At 36.1% G+C, this 17,812-nt stretch overlaps 1 protein-coding gene across 2 annotated transcripts in view; it reads right to left on the reverse strand.

The window, feature by feature from the left end:
- The window catches only part of LOC127639362 (metabotropic glutamate receptor 7-like), a 281,396-nt gene that overhangs the window by 61,879 nt on the left and 201,705 nt on the right, over positions 1–17,812 (reverse strand). For both annotated transcript variants that reach the window (XM_052121319.1, XM_052121320.1), the window contains exons 6-7: positions 16,535–16,735; positions 4,187–4,326 (exon numbers count right to left, since the gene is read on the reverse strand). In XM_052121319.1, coding sequence (XP_051977279.1) covers positions 4,187–4,326; positions 16,535–16,735 — 341 coding nt within the window. The remainder of the gene's footprint in view (positions 1–4,186; positions 4,327–16,534; positions 16,736–17,812) is intronic.

Here is a 17,812-nt window from a genome sequence, read left to right on the forward strand (position 1 = left end):
CCTGTGGCCGTCAGGAGCGGAGAGCACTCTACCGCATCCAGGAACTACACATGGGCGGAAGGGCATCTTTATAAAGACGTGTCCTGAAAAGGATGTTCAACACCAGCTGTGTATATTGCTCTTTTAGAGAAAATTACTTTTTTAGAGAAATAAACTCTTTTACTGCACTGTCGAAGCACCCAGGGCAAAGCTGCATTGCCGTGCAGAGAAGAGAGAAAGCCGCTGATATGCCCCGTAGATCCAAAAGCAATCGCTATTCAGAGATGGGAGGAACAGTGTGCTCGCAGCTCGCTGCATACACAACCAGTCGGCTCTGAAGAAAATTTCTGAATGAAACAGATGCATTTACCTCCCTTTATACACATATGTCCGGGGGTGGGACATGCCAATTCTGTCTGCCAATTTCTCATTGGCCTTTTCTCATAGATCAGAGATGCGAAAGGCTCTCAAGAGAGACCCCTAGTGTCGCTTCTTCGACACAACGTCGAAGTGAGCGACAGACGGGGAACCCAAAACTCTAAATGCAATGACTGAGTTTAGATTTTGTGCAAACAGAGCATGCAAACACTCCAACCTACACTATTTGTGTGTTGGCCAGGCACAAAAAATGCACATTAATTTAGCGCTCTCATGAAAAGTGGATGAGACGTAGTACACAGATGTGGGGCATAACCCTGGCCTAATGTGTGCATGCTATTAGGGTCCTAATGACATTTTGATTCTTGGGTTTTAGGGATGTTTCACCAATTAAGACTATACTACTGATTAAGACAATTATATTTTTGCAGTGCACCGATTTAAAAACTATGATGCACAAGAGCAGTTTGCATGCAGAAGCAATCCAGATTACTGTTTTAAAATTCAGAGCATTTTTTGAAAATGCAAATCCTAGGCAAATCATGATTGCATAATCTCATTAATTATTAATACCTCTGCAGCAAGCATTAAAACACATTAGGGTTCCTTTCCGCAGCTGACACTGTGTATCCTGATGAATTCAATAATAACCAACAGCACCATAATTCAGCGCCTTTTTTCTGGGAAAGGATTCAACTCAGGCTTTAATCGCAAGCCCACTAAGGAAACAGGATAAACTTAACAACCCGCTGTCTTCTCCTGTCAGCATTTCGATAAGAGTCAATAGGTGTGCATTCAGAATCAGTACTGCCAGTACAGCTTATTGCAACATGACCTTTCATGACCGGATGCACCTAGATGGGGAGGAAAAAAGCATCACTTGGTGCTTTACGAAACAACGATAAAAGCAAGGGACACTTTCCACATACATAATACACTTTTGTGTCCTACAACTTTATCAGAGACACGAATTTTGACTGTAAATGTTACATATGTTAAAATTGTGACACCCAAGAGCTAAAATCATTTGGACCCTTTCTACAGGGTGGTGGGAAGTAAATAATGTCATTCCATTTTCAGATTTTCAGGGTTTTTTCAGATCCTAATTTGTACTCTATTCAGGTAACTTGTCAAAACTGACTCCTTTGTAAGAAGACTGCAAGGACAGACACCAAATCCTTCCTGTCTGAGCCCTTCTTGTCTTTTTGTGGTACTCTTTCTGTTTGGAGGGTTGAAAAATTGGGAATGAGGCACAAATGACATTTGCTGTTGGAGCCGTTGGCAATCCTTGGAGATGACTCGGTTGGACTTCTCATCTGTGACTCAATGAAGGCCGGAAGTTGTGAATCACATGTGGACACCATTCTCACACTCACTTTCTCCCACTTTCTCTCCTCTAACAACACATCGTCTCACAAGCGGAGCAGGAAAAGGATTCCCACAATGCAAGACACATCCATTTACAATGTTATTGAGGACAAGAGAGAACACAGCTTGACAAATACATGTTCCGAGATGCACACTTCTATCTACAAATATGATTATTCTTTGCCTTCGTGGAAATCAAAAAAGATCAACCCTTATAAAGAATTAGAGCCAGATGTCAAGGAATTAAACTGAGTGATACAATGTCTCTCTAACATGTCTCTGTTTTTATGAAGAATTGAAAATGTAACTGCAGGCAGTAAGTGCTGACATGACAATACCAAAATCTAAGCTTATTAAAATCTGTCGAGTAATTTTGTTGACATATTTTGTAATTTTCCTGGAATGTCCAACACATTACCTAATTAATATTCATGAACTAAGCCTTCACCATAGTAATCAGATAACGCTAATGCCCACTATATAGTAACATCACTAATGCTAAGAATAAAGTGTATACTTACAATGCATTATAAATTGCATTCTGACACATTTTAAAACATAATTGAGTGTGGAATCAAACTTGTGTAACTTTAAGCATTTTATCTAGTCTCTTCCATGAATTCCACTGGTTTCCTATTTGAAAGAATCAACTGCTATACCTGTCAAGCTGATGATACAGCTGAATGTGTAATCTGTTTAACTATTTTATTCAGACTCAAATCAAACTATTCAGACTCAAATCAAACTAATCTAAGATTTAAGCTAAAACAGTAATTACTGACTTTTGTCCAATATATACAGTATAAACTGGGAATGAAAACAAAGAAGCATATGTTCCTTGTCGGCAAGCTGAAAGGCTTGTAATGCATCTGCAATAAAATATTTGTGGTCAAAAGTACCAGGAAGCATAGACCAAGGATATCAGATTGATAATATTATTAATGCACATATAATACCTGTGCTCCCCAGGGCAAGGGTTTTTTCATAAACTATAATGTTTTAATCTAAGGTTAAATAAGAGGTTGTAGTCTTATATAATCCGGGCTATTAGGATATACTGTATTTTTTAAATGTCCCTAGCAATTATCTGGATATAATTATATGATGTTTTACTGTCACGCTTGACTGTGCTCAGTTGCTGAGTGTAGACAGAGCTTCCTGAACGAACAGAGTCAAAATAACCGGAAAGCAGAAAATAGAGACCAGTAAGTGTGTTAAGTGATGGTTATAAAATCCACATATATGGATTAAATAGAGTCATGGTACAGTAAATAGTTTAATGGTGGAATCAAATTCTCTTTATTGGTGGATGTTTTTCAGAGTTGATAGCTAGAACAATGACCCAAATTTTTTTATTGGCTAATCATCAAACCCATATTCAAAAGGTTTGCAAACTAACAAGAACAGTATTGGGGTAGCGGGATAAAAGTAAGGCATGTTATGAAATCAGATAAATTTTTTCGAGTAACGAGTAAAGCAACAAAATGTTTTTTTTTTTTACTTTAGACCATAATATCGAAGTTACTTTTTAAATAAAGCATTGCTTCTGTATACCTCTACTGTTCATGTATTGTGAGAAATCATAAGTAAAACTGTGCAAACTTTGGGATGGAGACATAGTGCATGATGGGTATTGTATTTCTATAGAGTGTGAGGCCAGAGACTATTTAGCGGGGAGAGACGATTCACTTATATTTAAATGAATGGGAGAAATGGGAATTCCCTATTCAAGAAGCACTAGCACCCAACAGTAAATAGATGTAGAAACGAAGTCACACCTTGCAGGTAAAAGAGCCAATCACCTTTTAGATACAGACATCGCCTGTCAAAAAACTTCGTGTTTTTAGCATGATACGAGGTTGAGTGAAACTCGGTTGATTCATGTGTTAATACACACAGCATTAAAAAAATCTGTAAACGCATTCAGGCAGAGGGATTATAAGACTAGTCTTACACTGGACATGACATGATACACAGGGTGAAATACTCGCTCAATTCACTGACTTATACAGCTGAACTGCTCCGTGTTAGATCTCCCTGTTACTGGGAGAATGGGATGAGAAAAGCAGAATCTGGATCAGTGACTCCAAGCAACGTTCTACATCAATTGTGTATGCAGAGATAATGTCTTAGCTTTTAAAATGATTCTACATTTTTGTTTTTATAATAAAGAAGTCGTTTGATTCATGAAAATGATTTTATGACATTTTGGTAGCATTAAAAACGATTCCATTCAAGTTTTATCAAAATGAGCATTTGATATTGTGGCATCTGTATTCACCGTGGATCAAAAGTGGCTGTGAGAAAAAAGTAACTCAAAAGTAACGCAGACATAATGTAACACAAGTCCATTTTTTAAGGTGTAATACAATATTCTAACAAGTTACCTTTAAAAGTAACGTTACACAACAATGAACAAGATTATATGATAATGTAACTTCTGTGGATCAAGTGTACTCACATTAAGTTGGAGAGTTTCTGTCCACTGTCCAATTGCTTTATATCCTTGAGTGCTATTAATGCTCATCTGGTACTGGAAAAGATCGTATCGTCCTGGGGCATCACCATTCCGATTAAAAGTAACAGATGTTTTAGCACTGCCTAAAATAGAAAAAAAAAGTCATATTTAGAAATGAATTCTGGAAATAAATATGATTTTGAACTATTAACTATGACGCTGAATAAGACATTGTCTCAGACAAGAGCCTGATTCATGAACAAAATCATTATTTTTAGCCAGTTATTTTCAATTAACACATTTTCGGTCATTTTTGACAGGAAATAAGAACCTATTTCACTGGTGGGTCAAAAGATTTTTACTGCAATGGTGATAGCAGCATATATGTCCAGTACAGGAAAAATACAATTTGTAAATATGACTGCTGATCATAGTAGAAACCACTGTTTACATTTATACTCCATTTTGGAAAAAGTTAGCTTGGTTATGACAGAAATACAAACAGCGAGTGATCCTCAGGCTAGTAGCAGAGACTGATGAAGCCTGACATTCAACCCCATTTGATTGTTTGAAAGAGCTCTACCTGCCGGGCTTGGCACTGAGGATCACAAATCTGCCAAAATACAATCAACAGTGTGTCTTCCACAACTGCAGATGAAATATCCACTCCTCTCATCCTGGTTTACCAGTCTCACACTGTGGATTATCATCACACTTATTATATTAAAGGGGATTTGAAGTTAGGCTGTGCAACGTAGCTATCGGCAGGATTATGTGGAACTGAGAAAAGTTTCTTTTAAAGTTAAGATAGATACTTTAGTGTAAGGTGTACCTAAAAAAATTGATTCTGTAATTTACTCGCAATAATTCAAATGCATTAACTTTTTCTGTCTTGCATGGAACACTAAATTAGATATTAGCTTCAGACAACTTGGAATATAGTGCACTTGATATGTCATATGGAACACTTTTATGGTATTTTAATAATGGTACTTTTTGGAGCTCGACTGCTCCTGGTCACTATCAACTTGTATGAAAAATGTTTTTGCAAACATACTGCTAAACTTCTCTGTCTGTGTTCCATAGAAAAGACAATTCATAGAATATTGGAATAAAGATGAATAATTGGCAATTTTTATATTTGAATGTATAAAAGAAAAAAATATATATTTATATATTGTATGCTTGTTAATAACAACAACAACACTTGGGAGTTCATTTCCTCGCCACCAAATCCAACATTCTGAAGAAGTCACTGATTGTACTGAATGCAATTTAAAACACACAAAGAAACAAGACCTTGCAGTATAAAGCCCCTTTTCTTTTCTTTCAAAACGTCTTCAGGCATGAAGGAAGAAAAAGTGCCAGGAGTGATTAAAGTGTGATTCAGCAGTTATTCAAAAGATCATAACTCTTGTGTCATATCGAACATATGGATTAAAAAAAAAAAAAAACTTGTACAGTGAGTTTTACTGCATCGATTATTCGAAGAAAAAAAAATATATATGTTGTTGGCTTAACAACCATAACATAAAAAATAAACAGCTTCTACTCAGAAATGTGTGTGTGTATATATATATACATTTTTATATACATTTTATATACATTTTTATATACAAATAAAATGTTTTAGCTAATGTGCATTAATGTGTCAAATCTAAATTTTAACGTGAACTTAGAAAGTTAAATAAATTAAATGCATAATTGTGAGTTTCTTGAAATTCGATAGCTTCCCTTTTCATGAGTAGGTTATAAATTCCCTGCAGTGCCCCCAATGTGAAACTATGTGTGTGTATATATATATATATATATATATATATATATATATATATTGTATATACTGTAAGTATATACTAGAGCATGAGCAGAAAGTGGAGCTGTGATAATTCCATCTGAGAGAAGAACGCCTTTTCGAATATTCCGCTCGCTCAAACCAGAATGTGCACTGTTTTACTGAAGTTTCAAACCTTGTACATAAATGCAAAGTAAAAATCATAGTTAAGAACAAGGAAGAAATAAGAAATTGAAAGGGAGTGTGGACAGACTGTAAAAGTTAGTAAAGATTCCTTTTGGAATCTTATGCACAGGGTTGGGAGGGTTACTTTTGAAATGTACTCCACTACAGATTACAGAATACATGCTGTAAAATGTAATTTGTAATGTATTCTGTTAGATTACTCAAGGTCAATAACATATTCTAAATACTTTGGATTAATTCTTCAGCACTGGTAGATTTTTTCACTTGTTTTAACTATAAAAACTCTGTCAGTACAGTAAGATAAAATACACACGTTAAAAATACATTCTCTGAAAAACATAAATATCTTATGCAGTGTTGTTTCTAAAACAAGATCAAACTGATCTTGTTTTAAGGATTTTTAGATATTTTTACAGGAAAACAATACAAAAATTACAATCAAGAATATTATTTTTTGTCCTAATATCAAAAGGTCTTACCAGAAAAAATTGAATTATGATCCAACGTGAATTTTCTTGATAAAAAATATGATTGTGTGCATTTAAAATGGCTAGAAGTAGCATTTTAGCTTAGCATAAAGCTGACAATTTACACATGGTTTATTTGGTAAATGGTCTGCACTTATATAGCGCTTTATTAACCTTATGGGTTTTCAAAGCACTTTACACTGTGACTCATTCACCCATTCACACACACACTCCAATGACGGCAGAGCTGACATGCAAGGTGTCAGCCTGCCATTGGGAGCAACTTGGGGTTCAGTGTCTTGCCCAAGGACACTTCGGCATGTGGAGTCATGTGAGCCAGAAATTGAACCACCAACCCTGCGATTAGTGGACAACCCGCTCTACCACCTGAGCCTCAGCTGCCCCAGAAATGTTTCTATTTCTTCTGCTCCAAACTGACTTCACACTGACTTCTCTGTCTGCTCGGATGAATGTATCACATCATAAGAAAGTGTTTCACCGCTGTTCAAATGCACTTTGGATCACGTCATTTATATGTAGAAATGTTTTCCACCTGAAAGCACTAAATATTTAATGAAACAAATGACAATAAAATGCAATGTAAACTCTTCAGTAATCAAAATACTTTTTTGAAAGTAACTGTATTCTAATGACCACTGATTTAAATTGTAACTGTAGTGGAATACAGTTACTTATATTTTGTATTTTAAATACATAATCCCATTACATGTATTCTGTTCCTCCCCAACCCTGCTTAAGCAGCACACAGCTAGAAAGCACGAGGATGTGCTATGCAAACATATTAGTGCAGCAAATGGTGAGCTAGTAGCATGCTACACATCTAGAAGATAATACATGAATAGATAATAAGGTAACTTGTTTTATTCAGTCGTGTCCATGCAGCTATGTAAGCAACAGCCAACACACAACTGTAATATTAATAGACTTTTGAAAGCCACTCACTTTTTGCCACCCAGTCCGACCGTGGAGCGGGCTATCACTCACAAAGTGATATCAGTGCATAACCTCTATGACAGAGGTTCTCAAAATGTTTTGAACCAAATATAAATGATTATAATTCTCCCCCATAGTCAAAGAAAGAGATTACACATGGGCAAAGTACTGTATTTTTCTGAAATAACAAACTAAATTAAAGACAATTTAGGATTGATGATTTTTTTTATTTGTATTAGCTATAATAACACACCAAAATATGATTATTTAAACAACAGTCATGATACAATATAGGGATATGCCCGAAGCCGAATATCTTAATGAATAACAGATTCATCCGAATAATAGAAAGAATATTTGGAAGAATGATCATCCAACAAGCACAGGCATAAAGTGAAATAAAAAAATAATAATTTAGAAACTGACAAAGCAATGATGAGTCTGTGAAGCCAATATTACTACAGTGTCTGTAAGTCTGGTTAATCTGTTATTCCAAAAATGTTTAAATGCTCCATAGAGGTTTAAATACTTAACGGAGTGTAAATCTATTCAGAATATTCCTGCACACGGAGGATTGTAAAAAAACATGCAAATTTCTTTCTAGAAATATACAGAGGCTCGATTTTGCAATGTATTCCACTGCATTTGACTAATTCTGCACATGTAATTTAACAAATTAATGATGTCCTCCACTAAAATATGTCAATGCAAAATAAGCCTCGAGTGTATCATAAAACTTTCTGATAGAGATTTACGGTGCTTTCACTTTGTAGGCTTAATTTATTCTAATATCTTTTAATATTCATATTTAGATTTAATATTCACTGCAAACTGTGTGCTTTAAAATTGCTTAACACCTCGTGCCTCCAGAATAACGTTATACTTGAACACTACACAGACATAAACATTAATTCTGTTTCAGCAGATATTAATGTCCGAAATACCAGGAGAAACCACAGTTAACAACATATTCCACAGGTTATGTAGCCTACATATTCAGCTTCATCTGGTGAGAAGAATAAATATATCAATAATATAATTAAAAATAATGAAAATAATAATATTAATAATAATAATATTTAAATAGACTTATCCAAGGCATACTTTATATAAAGAAGCTATGGTCTAAATGTAAGAGAGCTACATTTTAAAATTAGTTTTGACACACTTCTGGTTTAAACCATGTCCATATCTGGTTGTATCGAATACAGATACAGTTACAGATAATGTTGCCATAGTAACAGATACAGATAATGGCATTGCTGCACACCCCTAATTCAAAAACACAAAGAACTCATTATTTTTGTGTCAAATTATCATGTCATTGTTACCGGTAACTTTTCTGCAATTGAAAACATTTTCATAAGTTGCCTATTCCTCCATCTTCTTACTGAACTGAAGGGACAATTATAAATGCTGCATAAATACAATGAAAATAACTATTAGACAGATGCAGGCATGGTTAAAATAAATGCCACTGTTTTAGTAATATTACTGAATCTGATGTGAAGCAGGAACATCAAATGTAATATTTTACTTATTTACTTATATATATATATATATATATATATATATATATATATATATATATATATATATAACTAATCTTAGTGATATAATTTAGATTGTGTTCAGTAAATGGTATGCCTACACTAATATACACAAATTTGTCCTTTACAGACAAAAATGCATCCCATCAAAAGGAGATAAAGAATTTCTTTCCTCTATAGAACCCCCAGTTCTCCATGTCAAATGTGCAGAAGAAAGAATTAGATGACGCAATTTTTAATTATGAACTCCTTTCAACTGGTGAACAAGAGGGCATGCGTCATATTGTCAGCGTTGCCCAGCCCGGCTATACCACACCTTGTTACAACACAGTATGTGATTCTCCGATGCCAAATGTCCTCAGCAATATGGAAGGCAGACTTGGAGAACTGTTGCAATTAGGAGATGGCTTTGTGCTTACTATTGACATTTGGACAAACAGAAGAGGACACAGCATTCTGGGTGTTGTGGCTCGTTTCCTTGACAAATTGTTTAATGGTCACACAGTTCTGCTTGGCTGCGAACATCTTAAACGGCACCACACAGCAGAGAATATTTTACAGAAATGCGAGAGTGTCTTGCAACAGTGGAATATTCAGTGGTTGTGAGGGTGGTAACCGACAATGCCATCAATATGGTATAAGCCTTTGACCTCCCGGGGTTTGAGGAGGGGGCTGCAGAGGAGGAGGGTGAGGGTAATAAGTAAGATGACACAGAGGAAGGTTCACTCTCGCCATTCCAGTTGAATTGTTGTTGCGCAGATCAAGGAGAACGTAAGTGCTTATATCATCGGAGCTAACCTCCATATGCGATGCTCCATCCATTTACTGCAACTCGCCATAAAGGATGCAATAAACAGCCATGCTGATGTTGACAAAATTCTCACATGAACGGCAAGACTTGTAAAGAGTGTAAGGAAAAGCGCCTTAAACACTGAGGAGGCTGATAAGCTAGATGTGCGTCCCACAGATCACCAGATCATCAGGTGTGTCACCAGATGGAACTGTCAGTTGTGCATGGTTGATTCAGTATTGAAGATGTTTCAAAGAGACCCACAATTTAAAAAAAATACAAATTACCATTCCTGACCACATTAAGCCAACCATGAATGACGTACATCAACTCCAAGCCCTGACTGAGGTGCTATCACCACTGGCAGAACTTACCAATGATATGCAAATAGTGCTTGGAAACCAGGACATTATTCTTCCAGCAGTTTTGGAAATTAATTTCTGTGCATGAGACCATTTGTGCATTTGCAGAGACACTGTCAGCTAATGTCTCTACTTGTTTTAACAGATTCTGTTCTGACAGGCATTTTGTGTTGCCGGCTGTGTTAGATATAAGTTTTAAAACTGAATGGATCATTAGGGATGATAGTGTGCAATCATCTTGCAGAGATTCGTGAACTGTTGTTGGAGGAGGCAGAATGCAGTGCCCTCGGAAGAGGTGTGAGCACCACGGCTGAGCCCATCAGCACTCCGAGTCTGAAGAAGGCCCGTATATTTGGCTCATATGAGAGTAGTTTAAGTGTAGTCGACAATGCCAGAGATGAGATGGAGGAGGATCTGGGTTCAATAAGAAAGGGCCCGCAGGATGGCATCCTAGGATTTTTGAAAACCAATGTTGGATCCTTCACTCGACTCGCCAGGGTCGCCCACAAAATCTTCAGCATTCCTGGTGGCTCTTCCAGTGCTGAGCATGTGTTCTCTGCCATTGGGTTACTGTCTTGGGCACATGACATGAGCCTGATTCCTTATACTTTGTCCAAGCGCTGTAAAGTGCTGTAAAGATTTAGGCATTTCAAAACTTCGCATTTCCCAATTTGGTCATTAAATGTGTTCTTATTTTAGATAGTGTATTTCGTTCTAGCGTTGGCCTACAAAAATGGCACTTAACTGTAAATAATCCAGTTGTGTTTTATTCTAAAAGTTCTACATCCATTTCATCGTGTGTTTGTTCTTCATCCTGCTTTGAATGCTCTGTTGCACAGTTGTGTTGATGGAAATAATAATGAAAAAAATTATATCAAATATTCTTTGTTTACAAACAAGCTAGACATCAGTTACATTAATAAATTAATTAAATTAATAAAAGGTATTAATATAATATGTTATTATATAAAATTATTATAAAAACTGCTGTAATTGAGGTAATTGAGGAGGTATTTGCAGTATTATACATGCAAAAGAATTGAAATGACATGATTTGAATCTAGGATTTACCCAATCTTAATTATGGAATTCCACAACATCATAAATGGAAAGATGTTGGTGCCAGTGAGTCGCACATGTGGCCAATAAAACTAACAAAGAGACTTGTCTAGATCCAATATGACTTGAAAACTTCTCTGCAAAGAGGCCCTAAGTTCAAAGTTCAAAGCAATAAAAGACAGAACACACACTCTTGGAGTTCCAAAGAGACTCTGAACTTTGGAACATGTATAACTGACAAATTAATGATTATAGCCTGATATACCTCTTTAAAATGTGTCCAGGTTGTATAACCAATTAATTAACCAATACGATTTGTAACCAGGGATTTTTATGTTTTGTTACCTACACGTGTAATATCCATGAAAAAAATATCATATTTAGTAGGTAAGCGTTTGCTGGCGTATGTACAGAAAGCTGATGACAACGAATATCATGTCTCTTATACTATTCTCAAGATATAAAAGTTAATGATTAAATATGCACTATTTTGAGCGGGAATTATGTAAAAGAATCTGAAACAAGGGACCATAAATCAACTGTCGGAAAAGACAGCCCAGTTGACCATGTGACTCTGAAAAGTAACTTCTGATTGGTGCAGGACACCTTTGGGGATGCGGCCAAATTCAGTTCAAATGTATCCAAACAGGAAGAACCCGATCTCTTCTCTCTTCCTTCTCTGCTCTTCTGTCGTCGTCTTAATAAGCAGACGTGGCTGCGTACATGGAAAGATCGCATTTAGAGGTGATGGTTGTGCATATGAGAGCTGTAAACTGTTCTCGTGATACTTTGGTGGCAATCTGCCTGTTTATTGAAAAAAAATAAACGTATCATGTGCTTGAAAAGACTGTTTTAGTAGCTGTTTTTGTGATGAATGACAACTGCTACTAATGTAAACAAACTTGGCAGCACGCATCGAAGGAAGATCATGTTTGATGTGTTGACTGTGCGTATAAGAGCTGTAAACATTTTCTTGTGGTACTCATCCTGTGCTTCAAAAACTGTATAAGTAACTGTTTGAGTGAATATAAATTACAGGCTCTTGGCTCTGTCTGTGCGAAAGCCGATTTGAATTTGCCAGCTTGTAACGTTACTGGCTTTTGCAGAAACACAAATGTGTGATGCTCCTCTGCAGGGGGAAAGTTTGAACCATCACATATGTGTGATGGTACATATGAAAGGGTTATAAGGAATAAGATTAAGATACAATTAAGATTATAAGAACTACTAACACAAACAATCAAATACAGAACTGAGATTGTGGGGGATACCCACAAGTCCTTGCTCTTGAATAATTTAAGCATGTTTGTCTGGTCAAAAGGAACATAAGTGGCCATTTAATTAGTTGTTATAAAGAATGAATATATAGCTGTTTCTTGTAATGTCACAATTAAGGTGATTAGTGTTCCATAAGTGGTCAAATTGGATCCTGTTCAATCCATGTAATTTTTCCTTGTGCATGAGAATATGCATAGTTGAAGTGCAGCTTTATGTGCACTTCTTTTGGAAATCAAGTATAATTACTTTTTTCTTCAGAGCCAACCAAGTGAGTTAAGTAAAAAAACTAATTTAAATGTTAATTTGAAAGAACTTGCTAAATCTTTTTCATGTGACATACATTTTTAAGTAAATAAAGCCGAATGAACTGACAGATTTATGTGTAACTAACAGAGTTTTCTAGTTGTGCTGACATAAAATGACCAGAAGGAGCAAACATGCTATGTATATATTTTAAGTAAATCCAATGAATCTTTTTATTTTGTTTTTATTCTTTTATTCATTGTACATTTTTTTTATTCCATAGATATGCGAAGATGATAGAAGATTATGTAACACCTTGGTCAAACCATGCCATTGTGTAGTGTACATTTCAAAGTAATCTGGACCACAAAGGAAGTCCTGTCAGGGGCTAATTTTTGATATTAACTAGCTTACTGTACATTATTTCACGTGTTTCATGACAATTTAGCAAAGAAAATATTGATATAAGTTGATGTGTTATTATGTGAGAAGGGAGAGTGAAGTGTAAGTTGTTGTCTCTACTGATGTAATGAATTTAATGCGCACAAGCAAAGAGCATGTCCCATTGATGTCATGTCACAGCTCAAAGACTACCAATATCTCTAAATTACAGAGCAAGTACACTGTAAATATTAGATCAGGAAAGGACCTTCTATGGTATATTAATTATTAGTGGGCAAGGGGCCTTTTAATTTATATATATATATATATACTAAAACTAAAGTGTAAGAGCAGTGCAGATGTGTTAAGAGATATATGTGTCTCTTTACATTTAATTCTGTGATATTACAGATTATTGCCTTAGGTGGTGGCAAAAGACAATTTTTTGTGTAATATGAGCGTGTTGGTGACGTGAAGTGATTCAGCTTCTCTTAGTGTTTACATTTAACAGCACTCCATTATTGCTCATATTTCTACTACACTACTAAAGCTAGGAAATAGCTTTAAACGGATTTAAACTAATAACTTCAGCACTAAGGCTCATCACAGCTGAGAGATACAACAGACATATTAATTACACAAACTCAAAGCACTTATCTCTTATCAGACTTTCCACATTGGAGAGGACATACTGCTCAAAATGTTGGAGGAGATTGCGGTTTCTACAGTGAATGACTCTTGCACACTAGCTTTTTTTCCACTGAGAAAATAGGATGAATTTCCCCAAAATGACATTATCTTCAGAAAGCTGACTAACAAACTACATCCTGAACAGGTGATCGTACACACTCCATCTCTCCTTCTCTCTCTCTCTCTGACACACACACACATCCTTGTTTCTCCAAAAACATGTTATAAACAGCCCAAGCCATACTAGATACTAGTTCTAAAATGAAGTTTTTGAGAGGCTTGAACACATAATTTGTTTTGAACCCACATTGGCAGATTCTGATCTGTGGCATATTAAAGTAGTTCCATGCACAAATGCATTTTTATGACCGTACTCAGTTTTCCTAATTTTTCTTTTTTTAATTTACTTGAACTGTTGTATATGAATTCATGAATTAATGTTATATTTATATATCACTTTTATAACACTACACTCAAAGCACTTTACACAGTGAACAGGGAACTCTCCTCAACCACCACCAGTGTGTAGCATCCATCTGGATGATGTGACAGCAGCTATAGTGCGCCAGTACGCTCACCACACACCAGGTATTGTTGGAGAGGAGAGAGTAGAGTTATATAGCCAATTAATGGATGGGGATTATTAGGAGGTCATGATTGAGAAGGACCAATGGGGGGAATTTGGGCAGGACACTGGGGTTACATCCCTACTCTTTATGAGAAGTGCCCTGGAATTTTTAATGACCACAGGGAGTCAGGACTTCAGTTTAACGTCTCATCCGAAGGACTGCTGTGATTGTCTATGGCATTCGGCCTACGGCCTAATCACAGCAGTGCTGATGTAGGGCTTCTATATATATATTCAGTACTGTGCAAAGTTTAAAAAAATGTCTTCAGATGGTTATTTATATCTGTAGCTGTAGTGTGTCAATAGGTAATATACATTTTAGATTCCCAAACATTCCTTCTGCAAATAGAATAGAAGAACATGTAGCCCTACAACAGATGGTATGGCCCCACAGAGACCCCCACTGAATATCGAGTCAGTCTGGGATGGCATGAAGACATAGAAGCATTTGAGAGAGCCTAAATATTTAGAAGAACTGTGGAGAATTCTCCAAGAAGCTTGGAACATCCTATCTGCCATCAACCAAGAAAAGTCCCTAGCAGAATTTGTGCTGTTTTGAAGGCAAATCTGGTCACACCAAATATTGATTTTGCTTTTTTTATGTTCAATAGAGTTTGGATGATGTTAATTGGTACTTTTATCTCTTATTATTTGGTTCTTATCTTTCTCTTTATTGGTTTTCTAGTTTTTATAGTCTAGTCTTATTAGTGTCTTTCGCCAGGTGTTGTAAATTGAATCACATATTTACTCCAAATAGTGTCTCCTTATAATCTCAGAGACATCAAAGGTACTGCTGCCCTTTCATCTCACAGTGCACTGGTGCAGGACTACAATAACTTTCAATTCATTAAGAGGCATTAGTAAAATATTTCCTTTCTTCTTGGAAGTTTCCACTTTCAAAGGTCCAACACAAAGGCAGGGGTCGGATAGGGGTTGAATATATAAAGTATTCAGAAACTCACATAATGTAAGTACCAGCAACAGAGTTCACATAAAAGAGAAAGTTGTCAGCATGAAACTAACTACAGTAGATCCAAACCAGCTCAAGGTGACAAAGTTTCATTATAGTACTGAGATGAACTACATAAGTAATGTTTGTCAAGACAAACTTTGATGTTGGCTTAAAATAAAAAGCCTTGTCTGAACGTTTAAACTTATTTTAAATATTAGAATTTTTATGGTTATCCATTACAATAAAAGGGAGCAACTTAAAGCAGATAAAATGCCTTCTGTGGGCTTGTTTACATTTTTGCATTTTTGACAGTTGGATTTTGAATTGAAGAGCATTCCATTTAAACAGTTAATCAATGTAAGTCTCTGGGATTTTTCAAATATTGGATCATCTGGGGTGCGAAACCTGGAAGTCCAATCCGTTAGAAAAGACATAGCACACTATTCTAGATCAGCCTGAAGGTCTGTACCAAGTTTTGTGGGAGTAGCTTGAAAGCTGTAGGTGGAGATAGTGTTAGAAATGTTGGTCTCAGTTTAGGATGTTTGAAAAACTCTTCGTAGTATAACAGTATTCTGACTCTGTCAAGCCAACATGATGATAGATTTAACATGAAACTTCATTGACAACCCATTTTATTTTCATAATCTGAAGTATTTACAAGTGAAACAGGTGATCAAATGAGAATATTTGTAGGGCAGGATAGATTTTGTCCATCAGAAATTATACTGATCTTGAAAAAGGGGTACTAGATTCCTGAATGGAGCCAGATGGTGCCGCAACGGATGCTTCCTGTATAGACAGCATAATTGATTATATTGGGGTTCTACTGCTTTTGACGTGACACACCAAAACTCTCAAATCTGGTGTAGACATGGTGTCGGAGGGGAATGATTTCCTAACTCTAAGTATGAGCACTAGTAATAATGATGCTCATCTAAGCAGACATATGGCAAATATGTCAAAAACTGTGAGTTTATTGTGACTTTGTCTTATGTCTCCACAGGCTTTGGTTGACTCACCGTTAAAGCTGACCGAGCGAATGAACTTTAAGAGCTTCTTGCCACCAGCCATCTCCATCTCAGGACACACGCCTGACTGGTCAGGACACAGGTCTTTCTGCATGTTGTGCAGGGCGTGGGCCATGGCGTAGACTGCATCGATAACAAACTGCACCTTCCCTTCCTGCTCATATTTGGAGTCTGCTCCTATTCGTTCTTGGCCTGGAAGACAGAACAAACAATAAAAAATTTAAAACATGAGACATTATAGACAGTTCAAGAAAAGGATTCCTGAATGAGAGTTCCTGTCTCATGCAAAATACAAAAGGAGTTGCTAGACAGATTATTAGCCAAAGTCACCATTGGGTATTTTATCCATGCAATGAAAGTGAATGATAACTGAGGCTGCCATTATATCTAACATGTCCTTTTGTGTTGCACGGAAGAAAGAAAGTCATACAGTTGTGGAGCGTTGAGTAAATGAAGACAGTATTTTAATTTCCAGGATTTATAGAGGATTTATCTTTTGTCTCTGGAAGCTTTTAAAGAAATGTAAGAAATATGTGGTGGAAAGTAGAAAAGAAACTTTTTTAGTTACTGCACTTTTTATGAATGATAATTTAAAGTGCTGGCAAGTTTGAGCTGTTATCTTTAACATGGTAAAGAGTAACAGCTTGAATTGTAGGTATCCTACTGGTTTGTTATGTTGACATACAGTTTCTGTGATAAGGTATTTTAAATGGATTTATTTCCAATGTATAATTGCTCATAAGCAAGCCCAGATGGATTCTGCAGATTTTTACTCCCATGTGTATACAATATGTTAAAATCCCTCACAGATTCAACACTAAATAAAGAGTAGTAGTAGTAGTCAGAAACACACATTATTGTCACTTTAACACTAATGCGCAATGATGCATCCCAGTTTCATGCTTCATTCAGCCCTCCCTTGAAATTCTGTCCACCTTGGGAAGTTGTTTGTAATGCCAGATCTGCCAGAGTCTGTTACTATTTCCTGTCTAAATGCAGTCAGTAAACACAAAATGCCCACATGCATTTACCACATTGCAAGCAATTCAAAGTTTTATGAAGTACTTGCACAATTGTATTAGCCTAGTAGGATAATTAATTAGCCAACTAACTGTAGGGAATGAATGATGCAATGTTAGCATAGCAGGCTAATCGGTTAGCATCAACATAAGCATCTTTTCCACCATCGAACCGAACAGTTCACGTTGCAAAACCATACCATTCCAAGCAGATCTGGACTAATTGGCGTGGTTTCACTTTTCTTTTCTT

This window comes from Xyrauchen texanus, chromosome 48 (assembly GCF_025860055.1).
Source record: "Xyrauchen texanus isolate HMW12.3.18 chromosome 48, RBS_HiC_50CHRs, whole genome shotgun sequence".
Classification (NCBI taxonomy): domain Eukaryota; kingdom Metazoa; phylum Chordata; class Actinopteri; order Cypriniformes; family Catostomidae; genus Xyrauchen; species Xyrauchen texanus.